Source organism: Lampris incognitus, chromosome 9 (genome assembly GCF_029633865.1).
Source record: "Lampris incognitus isolate fLamInc1 chromosome 9, fLamInc1.hap2, whole genome shotgun sequence".
Lineage (NCBI taxonomy): Eukaryota > Metazoa > Chordata > Actinopteri > Lampriformes > Lampridae > Lampris > Lampris incognitus.
This window is the reverse complement of record NC_079219.1, coordinates 2648588-2659429: the sequence shown is the minus strand read 5'-3', so window position 1 is coordinate 2659429 and position 10842 is coordinate 2648588. Positions and strand designations below refer to the sequence as shown.

Genomic DNA, 10842 nt, shown 5'->3' with positions numbered 1-10842 from the left:
GAGGCAGAGAGAGGGAGGCAGAGAGAGGGAGGCAGAGAGAGGGAGGCAGAGAGAGGCAGGCAGAGAGAGGGAGGCAGAGAGAGGGAGGCAGAGAGAGGCAGGCAGAGAGAGGGAGGCAGAGAGAGGGAGGCAGAGAGAGGGAGGCAGAGAGAGGGAGGCAGAGAGAGGGAGGCAGAGAGAGGGGAGATTAAGTGAAAGAGATACATAGATGTAAAGATAGACGTGACACCGAGGGGATGATGGAAAGAGACAGAGAGAACGAGAGAGAAACAAAGGAACAGAGCAACACGAGGGCAGCGGTGAGGTTCAGAGGACCCAGCTGAAAGACGCTGGGTTGGGTATCTGACCTGTGGTGGCCGGGGCTTTTTTTTTTTTTTTACTTGGCTGTTTCATCGCTGGAAGCTGTGTCTGATGTTAGATGTCAGAACGTTCCTCCTTTTCTCCCTCTCCTGCCCTCCCCTAGCGAGACTGGAGACGAGGGCCTGCATCGCTCACCTCTCTCTCCCCCACTCCCGTGGAAGATCATATCTCTTCTCCAGACGGCCCTAAAACATTCCCACAACGGTCCGTAAAATACAGCTCCATCAACCACTTACGGTGTTTTGAAGCCGCCTGACTCCTGACTGCTGGGGGTAGCTCGACTGCACCTGAGAAGAGTTTATAGGCGTATGACTGGAAGGAGGGAGAGGGTCACAGGGTCACACCTGCCTCTGCTGTGAAACCCCTAAAGTCTATTTCCCTAAAGCACTCTGAGTCGGCGGCGTCCATCAACTGGTGGCACCTTGATTCCTCTGCTCCTCTTATCAGCTTCCATTACACTGGGGGGAGAAGGAACAAGCTGGGCTGGCTGTGTGTGTGTGTGTGTGTGTATGTGTGTGTGTGTGTGTGTGTGTGTGTGTGTGTGTGTGTGTGTGTGTGTGTGTGTGTGTGTGTGTGTGTGTATGTATGTATGTGTGTGTGTGTGTGTGTGTGTGTGTGTGTGTGTGTGTGTGTGTGTGTGTGTGTGTGTGTGTGTGTGTGTGTGTGTGCGTGCCAGAAAGATCTCCATCCTCCTGGACAACATGCATAAGGCACACAGAGCTGCCCTCAGCAACCCACTATCCCAACCTCTCAAGAAACAATGGCAAGACCTCCGCTCTGAGGCCCAAGCAAATGTGGAATCTGCAAATGAGTGGTGGATTTTGAAAGCCAACGAAATCCAGGCTCATGCAGACAGGAACGACATGCACAGCTTCTATGACAAAGTTAAAACCATCTATGGCCCCACAAACTGCTCCCTGGCACCCGTTAGGTCTGCTGGTGGAACAACTCTCATCAAGGACCAGGCCCTGTCAGTGGAGCGATGGGCCGAGCATTTTAACACCCTGCGCAACCAGCCCACCCCAATGGACTCAACTGTACTGGCAGAGCTCCCTGAACAGCCTACCTTGCAAGACCTAGACCTCCCACCACCCTTCAAAGAAATCCTACAGGCAGTCAAGACCCGGAAAAACAGCAAAACCCCTGGACCTGATAATATTCCAGCTGAAATCCTCAAGGAAGGGGGCTACCTCTGTACAAGGACACTGTATCTCTACATCCTTGAGGTGTGGAGTCGCGAGTGCCAACATTGTGACCATTTATAAAAACAAAGGAGACAAATCCACCTGCTCCAACAGTAGGGGTATTTCATTACTGGCCATTGCCGGAAAGGTTCTAGCCAAGATCATGCCCTGCAGAGTAACACTCGCAATAGCCAAACGGGTCATACCAGAGTCACAACGCGGCTTCCGAAAGGATAGAGGGACCGTGGACATGATCTTTGTCACACGCCAGCTCCAGGAGAAATGCCGGGAACAGCACAAGGACTTATTCATAGACCTCTCAAAGGCATTTGATACAGTCAACAGGGCCCTGCTGTGGCAAGTCCTGAAGACATTTGGATGTCCACCCAAGTTTCTCACCATCCTTGGACAGTTTCACTCAGGAATGGTGGCCAAAGTGGTAGTGAGGAACCACAGTTCTGAGCCCTTTGGTGTGCAGACTGGAGTCAGACAAGGCTGTGTGCTAGCTAGCTAGCCCCAGTCCTGTTCAATATCGTCTTAGTCTCTGTTACAACACCGTTACAAAGGATGTTGGAGAAGCAGGCTGGAGTTACCATTGACTTCAGGCTCGATGGAAACCTATTCAACATCAGGAGGCTTCAGGCAACCACCAAGTTGACCTCTGAGACCATTATTGAGCTACAGTAAGCCGACGACTGTGCCCTGGTAGCCCACACACCAGAAGCTCTACAAAACACTCTGTCGGCAGTTGTAACTGCATACAGGAGAATGGGACTGATTATTAACACCCAAAAGACAGAGGTAATCTGTCAGATGACTGCCGGCCTCCCAAGCCACCCAACAACCTTCACAGTAGAAGGGCAGCAGCTGGCCACTGTTCCTGCCTTCAAATATCTGGGAAGCATGCTATCTGACACCTGCACAATGGATGATGAGATCCAGCACCGCCTCAAACGAGCCTCAACATCTTCTGGTTATCTCAGGAGAAAGGTTTTCCAGAACAGCAACCTCAGTCTCCACACCAAAGTGCTTGTTTACAGAGCAGTGTGCATCTCCACACTACTCTATGGATGTGAGGCATGGACCATCTACAGCCACCATCTCAGAAGCCTGGAGGCCTTCCATGTGAGACGTCTCCACAGGATCCTGGGCATTACTTGGGAGGACAGAGTGCCACACACAGAGGTGTTGGAGTGGGCAGGCAGCTGCAGTGTGGAGTCTACCCTAAACCACAATCAACTCAGGTGGCTTGGGCGTGTCATTCACATGCCCAGCCAACGACTCCCACGTTAAGTCCTCTACAGACAACTACGCCTTGGTCAACACACTGCTGGTGGGCAGAAGAAGTGGTTCAAAGACCAAATGAAGACCATGCTGAGAAGATGCCAGATCAACCCCTCTTCTCTGGAGGAACTTGCCTCCTGCCACACCATCTGGTGCTCTCCTGTCTCACAGGGAGTGAAGTACATGGAAAACCAGCACACACAACACTGTGTAGCAAAGTGTGTGAAGAGGCATGCTCCCAAAGCTACCCCTGCCCCCCCCCCCCCAACACCACTTTTACATGCCCGGTCTGCAACCGCAACTGTGCATCCAGGATCGGACTATTCAGCCACCGAAGGACTCACAAATAGGAGAAGATGGTCATCATCAGATATGATGGACAACCAGCAAGCGTGTGTGTGTGTGTGTGTGTGTTTGGGGCAGCATGGCTTAGGAGGTAGAGTGGGTCGTCTAGTAATTGGAAGGTCGCTGGTTCGATCTCCAGCTCCCCCAGAGAGTGCGTCGAAGTGTGCTTGAGCAAGACACCAAACCCCCCTAAGTGCTCCGGATGAGCATGCTGGTGCCTTGCATGGCAGCCTTCATCAGGGTGTGAATGTGTGTGTGAATGGTGAATAGGAGTCATACATTGTAAAGTGCTTTGAGTGGTCGGTGGACTAGAACAGCGCTGCATAAATGGAGTCAATTTACCATTTGTAGGACAATGCATACACACTACATTTGCATTTATCTCTGCGTGTTCACTGAATGCACCCTGTCTGTGTAGGTTTCAACAGATGGGGTGTCAGATGATAAAAACCTGATGTGTGCACATCTGCTTGTGTGTGTGTGTGTGCATGTGTGTGTGTGTGTGTGTGTGTGTGTGTGTTTAAGACTAAATGGAACAGAACAGTGTTGGCATCTCTGAGCAGGTCCCATGATGGATGCATCAGTGGGTGAATGGGGTGCAGCAGATTGTACGATGAAGCGAGATGACAGCAGCTCCGGGCGGCGCTTTGTCTGTCCATCTGCCAAGTGTTGGGGAGGTGCTAACTGAGGAGGCCTGGAAGGGGTGGCTGACAGGTCAGCTTCTAACCCCTGGAGTGGTGTATACCTTATCCCAGACACCCCCCCTACCTACATTACCCTCATCCACCTCCACCTGTCCCCACTTCTCTCTCTCTCTCTCTCTCTCTCTCTCTCTCTCCCTCTCTCTCTCTCTCTCTCTCTCTCTCTCTCTCTCTCTCTCTCTCTCTCTCTCTCTCTCTCTCTCTGGGTAACTGTGGACAGATGGCTGGCAGCTCCTTGCCATTTCTTCGGGCTCCTCCATCCCGCATGTCTGTTTCCTCGGGTCCCCTGCAACCAGTAGCTCAGCTGCAGAGACTCCCACTGAATAGCAATGCAGCCTTTATCTGTCTGCCATCCAGGGGTTACCGGGGGAGGGAGAGAGGCAGTGGGGAGGTGGGTGGAGGTTACCGCTGACAGGGGAGAAATGCTGTCGGCTTGCAAGTGAGGACAACAGCACAGGGGTGCGAGACAAGTGTTGTGGCTCTGTGCAAATGTGTGTGTGTGTGTGTGTGTGTGTGTGTGTGTGTGTGTGTGTGTGTGTGTGTGTGTGTGTGTGTGTGTGTGTGTGTGTGTGTGTGTGTGTACTTTCCAGTATTTGTCTTCTTTCTCTCTGATCTCTCTGATATATTTGTTTGTGTATGCACTGGTAGGAGTGTGTCCGCTGGGCTTGCCCCTGCTTCAGGCGAGGGACAGGTGTGCAGACAGTAGCAATGCAGGAAGGACACTGCATGCTCAGAAAGCCAAGCCGGGGCCCCGTTACTGAGAGCCAACCCGGGGCCATGCAAACCACAGCTGGGGAAGGAGCAGGGCCTCCGAGCGGGTCGGCAGCTGCTGCGAGTCCAGCAGGCGGGCAGTGTGTTGCTGTGAGTAAAGCTACGAATGTGTCTGCCGGGGTTTATTAGGTTCATTAGCCTGGCAGTATCAGCACACTGTGCCTGGTCGCTGTTCACACTGACCTATTTACTGCCTCTTGTCTTCTCCGTAAGCATGGCGTCCCTTGTTGCAGCTGTGCAACAACAGAAAGTCCACTGACACCGTCACACAGAAAGGAAGACTGGTCTGACTGTAACAAGGCTGAGCTGCTTGTTCTGATGTAGTGCTGACCACACAGCGCGAGTGCTGTGTTGGCGACGAATGGAAAAACCTCCTGCCTTTCATTCTGCTCCGTCTGTCTTTTGAAAACACAACCCAGTAATCCTCTTCTTCTTCTTCTTCTCTCAGCTTGTTCCCTGTTCCTCAGGGGTCGCCACAGCGGCTTGTATTGTGTCCATCGGTACCCTGTCAGGGCACAGCACCGATGGTGGCCGTTGTTTACCCGGGCCTTGACCGATCCGGTATGGAGCCTGGACTGATCCGGTATGGAGCCTGGACCGATCCGGTATGGAGCCTGGACCGATCCGGTATGGAGCCTGGACCGATCCGGTATGGAGCCTGGACCGATCCGGTATGGAGCCTGGACTGATCCGGTATGGTTTTGTCAATCCGCATACTGACTTGGCAAACCTTTATGCCGGACGCCCTTCCTGACAGAACCACTGACGCCGTGGGCGGAGGCAGAGGTACAGCGCTGGATGGCGTCCCAGTGTTCATGGCCTGTCGCCATCTGATACATGCACACATCCCTGCAGGTCGGTGCTCGTCCAGCAATGTAAAGAATAGAACACTAACGTGTATGTTGAAATGTTGGAGCACTTACACAGCCGCACCACCCCCACCCCCATCCACTGACCACCCCCCATCCACTGACCACACCCCATCCACTGACCACACCCCATCCACTGACCAGCCCCCATCCACTGACCACCCCCCATCCACTGACCACCCCCTATCCACTTACCACACCCCATCCACTGACCACCCCCCATCCACTGACCACACCCCATCCACTGACCACATCCCGTCCACTGACCACCCCCCGTCCACTGACCACACCCTGTCCACTGACCACCCCCATCCACTGACCACCCCCCGTCCACTGACCACACCCCATCCACTGACCACCCCCATCCACTGACGACCCCCCGTCCACTGACCACACCCCGTCCACTGACCACACCCGTTCCACTGACCACCCCCATCCACTGACCACCCCCCATCCACTGACCACCCCCTGTCCACTGACCACCCCCCGTCCACTGACCACCCCCTTTCCACTGACCACCCCCCGTCCACTGACCACACCCCATCCACTGACCAGCCCCCATCCACTGACCACCCCATCCACTGACCACCCCCTGTCCACTGACCACCCCCTGTCCACTGACCACACCCCATCCACTGACCACCCCCCATCCACTGACCACCCCCTGTCCACTGACCACACCCCATCCACTGACCACCCCCCATCCACTGACCACCCCCCGTCCACTGACCACACCCCATCCACTGACCAGCTCCCATCCACCCCCCATCCACTGACCACCCCCCATCCACTGACCACATCCCGTCCACTGACCACCCCCCGTCCACTGACCACACCCCGTCCACTGACCACACCCCATCCACTGACCACCCCCATCCACTGACCACCCCCCATCCACTGACCACACCCCATCCACTGACCACCCCCTGTCCACTGACCACACCCCGTCCACTGACCACCCCCCGTCCACTGACCACACCCCGTCCACTGACCACACCCCATCCACTGACCACCCCCCGTCCACTGACCACACCCCATCCACTTACCACCCCCCGTCCACTGACCACACCCCATCCACTGACCACCCCCCATCCACTGACCACCCCCCATCCACTGACCAGCCCCCATCCACTGACCACCCCCCATCCACTGACCACCCCCCATCCACTTACCACACCCCATCCACTGACCAGCCTCCATCCACTGACCACCCCGTCCATTGACCATACCCCATCCACCCCCCATCCACTGACCACACCCCATCCTCCACTGACCACACCCCTTCCACTGACCACACCCCATCCACTGACCACCCCCCGTCCACTGACCACACCCCATCCACTGACCACCCCCGTCCACTGACCACCCCCTGTCCACTGACCACACCCCATCCACTGACCACACCCCATCCACTGACCACCCCCCATCCACTGACCACCCCCCATCCACTGACCAGCCCCCATCCACTGACCATCCCCCATCCACTTACCACACCCCATCCACTGACAAGCCCCCATCCACTGACCACCCCCTGTCCACTGACCACACCCCATCCACCCCCCATCCACTGACCACCCCCTGTCCACTGACCACCCCCCGTCCACTGACCACCCCCTTTCCACTGACCACCCCCTGTCCACTGACCACACCCCATCCACTGACCAGCCCCCATCCACTGACCACCCCATCCACTGACCACCCCCTGTCCACTGACCACCCCCTGTCCACTGACCACACCCCATCCACTGACCACCCCCCATCCACTGACCACCCCCTGTCCACTGACCACCCCCCGTCCACTGACCACACCCCATCCACTGACCAGCTGCTCACCTCCAAGACATGTCCACACTGTACACACTCACTTCTCTCTACACGAGTAGACACTAGACTATGTTTTGCTCAAGAATACAGTGTCCGGGTAGTGTGGCGGTCTATTCCGTTGCCTACCAACACGGGGATCGCCGGTTCGAATCCCTGTGTTACCTCCGGCTTGGTCGGGCGTCCCTACAGACACAATTGGACGTGTCTGCGTGAGGGAAGCCGGATGTGGGTATGTGTCCTGGTCGCTGCCCTAGCGCCTCCTCTGGACGGTTGGGGCGCTTGTTTGGGGGGGGAGGGGGAACTGGGGGGAATAGCGTGATCCTTCCACGCGCTACATCCCCCTGGTGAAACTCCTCACTGTCAGGTGAAAAGAAGCGGCTGGTGACTCCACATGTATGGGAGGAGGCATGTGGTAGTCTGCAGCCCTCCCCGGATCAGGAGAGGGGGTGGAGCAGAGACCGGGATGGCTCGGAAGAGTGGGGTATTGGCCGGGTACAATTGGGGAGAAAAAGGGGGGAAAAGCCAGAAAAAAAGAAAAGAAAAAAAAAGAATACAGTAACATAGACTATATCTAACCTGTCAGCTGCCGGTGTGAAGACTGTCACAACCCTTTATAATCCATTTTCCAAACCGGGCAAAAAGTTAGAAATTTAACGAAACCATCTTTTCTGGGTTTAACTGAGCTCAGCAGCAGAGAAAATCAATACCACAAGATAAAATCAATACCACAAGATAAAATCAATATCATAAGATAAAATCAATACCAGAAGAGAAAATCAATACCACAAGAGAAAATCAATGCCAGAAGAGAAAATCAATACCAGAAGAGAAAATCAATACCAGAAGAGAAAATCAATACCAGAAGAGAAAATCAATACCACAAGAGAAATTCGATACCATAACATAAAATCGGTACCATAAGATGAATCAATACCATAGCATAAAATCAATACCACAAGAGAAAATCAACATTATAATAAAAATCAATACCATAAGATAAATCAATACCATAAGATAAAATCAATACCATAACATAAAATCAATATCACAAGAGAAAATCAATGCCATAGCATAAAATCAATACCACAAGAGAAAATCAACATCATAATATAAATCAATACCATAATATAAATCAATATCATAATATAAATCAATACCATAAGATAAATCAATACCACAAGAGAAAATCAATACCACAAGAGAAAATCAACATTATAATATAAATCAATACCATAAGATAAATCAATACCATAAGATAAAATCAATACCACAAGAGAAAATCAATACCATAACATAAAATCAATACCACAAGAGAAAATCAGCATTATAATATAAATCAATAGCATAAGATAAATCAATACCATAACATAAAATCAATACCACAAGAGAAAATCAGCATTATAATATAAATCAATACCATAAGATAAATCAATACCACAAGAGAAAATCAGCATTATAAGATAAATCAATACCACAAGATAAAGTCAATATCGGGGGGATACATGTGACCTGAACATGTACCGAAGTGACAACAGAGTCAGAGAGTGTGAGAAGTTGTGCGACTGGCCGTCCTTACAATCAGTATGCTAAAGTACACTCAGCAACAAGGTCATTGTGCCACAGCCCTGTGATATATTCAACACATGGCAATTAACACGCCAGGCTAACGGTCAAACACACCCTCCGTCACCTTGAGATAAATGTGACACCACCAGGCTGACGAACCCTACACCCCGCTGCCCCGCCATGAAGTTATTAGACGGCAACAAACGGTTAAACGACCTCCTTCATCACGCCGTCCCCGGTGACAGCGGGGGGGGGGGGGGGGGGTAAACGCTATGTGGAAATGAAACGAATTTGACTTCATTTATCAAGGCTTTTATTACGGCCACCGTGCACAAGTTCAAATCCCACATGATGATGATGGAAGCTATAAATAACTGATGTAATGATAAACATGGCTATTAGCGTCATTTGGCATCCAAACGTCGGTGACGGGGGAGGATGAAGACAGATGCTGACAATTACAGCTGACGTGTGTGTGTGTGTGTGTGTGTGTGTGTGTGTGTGTTGGGGGGTAATTAAGCATAATGTGTGAGCATTCGGGACAAAACACTGGGACATAAGCAAAAATATGAGTGTATCTGAGACAGGGAGAGACGATGGACGTGTCTAGAGATGAGGGGACACAGGCGGGGGATGAGAACCGGCCTGAGACGGAACGCATGAAAAGCCTTTAGGTGGGGGGTGAGACAAAGGACAAGACCTTGAGAGACAGACAGGCTCAGGGATGAAGCCAGACAGGCCAGTAGAGGTGGAAGGGGATGTGTGGCTCTTGTGGGTGAGTACATGAACCCGGACGGGGCGGCTTACATTTCTGGTCCTTCCAGGTGACGGTGGGCTCCGGCCGCCCCACAGCCAAGCAGAACAGGTTGACGTTCTCGCCCTCGTTCACCGACACGTCTCTGGAGATGTTGACGATCCTGGCCGGCACTGCAAACAAGATGCCGCTGTTAGACGTGACCTTATTAGAACCCCCTTATTAGAACCCCCTTATTAGAACCCCCTTATTTATTTCATGAATTACTGATGAGGCGCATCCTGCACTGCACTGTCTATATGAGGACACACACCCCTGCACCACAGACTGACACACAGACACACAGACACACAGACATCCTGCTGCACTGTCTATATGAGGACACACACCCCTGCACCACAGACTGACACACAGACACACAGACACACAGACATCCTGCACTGCACTGTCTATATGAGGACACACACCCCTGCACCACAGACTGACACACAGACACACAGACACACAGACACACAGACATCCTGCTGCACTGTCTATATGAGGACACACACCCCTGCACCACGGACTGACACACAGACACACAGACCTCCAGCCAGCCTGCTGCACTGTCTATATGAGGACACACACCCCTGCACCACAGACTGACACACAGACACACAGACACACAGACACACAGACATCCTGCTGCACTGTCTATATGAGGACACACACCCCTGCACCACGGACTGACACACAGACACACAGACCTCCAGCCAGCCTGCTGCACTGTCTATATGAGGACACACACCCCTGCACCACAGACTGACACACAGACACACAGACACACAGACACACAGACATCCTGCTGCACTGTCTATATGAGGACACACACCCCTGCACCACAGACTGACACACAGACACACAGACACACAGACATCCTGCACTGCACTGTCTATATGAGGACACACACCCCTGCACCACAGACTGACACACAGACACACAGACACACAGACATCCTGCTGCACTGTCTATATGAGGACACACACCCCTGCACCACAGACTGACACACAGACACACAGACACACAGACACACAGACACACAGACATCCTGCACTGCACTGTCTATAAGAGGACACACACCCCTGTACCACAGACTGACACACAGACACACAGACACACAGACATCCTGCTGCACTGTCTATATG

General features: G+C 52.6%; 1 protein-coding gene across 1 annotated transcript in view; it reads right to left on the bottom strand.

Annotated features, from left to right (window-relative positions):
• The window catches only part of iglon5 (IgLON family member 5), a 70836-nt gene that overhangs the window by 19290 nt on the left and 40704 nt on the right, over positions 1-10842 (bottom strand). The window contains exon 4 of the mRNA XM_056286075.1: positions 9712-9831. Within this exon, the coding sequence (XP_056142050.1) occupies positions 9712-9831 (120 nt within the window). The remainder of the gene's footprint in view (positions 1-9711; positions 9832-10842) is intronic.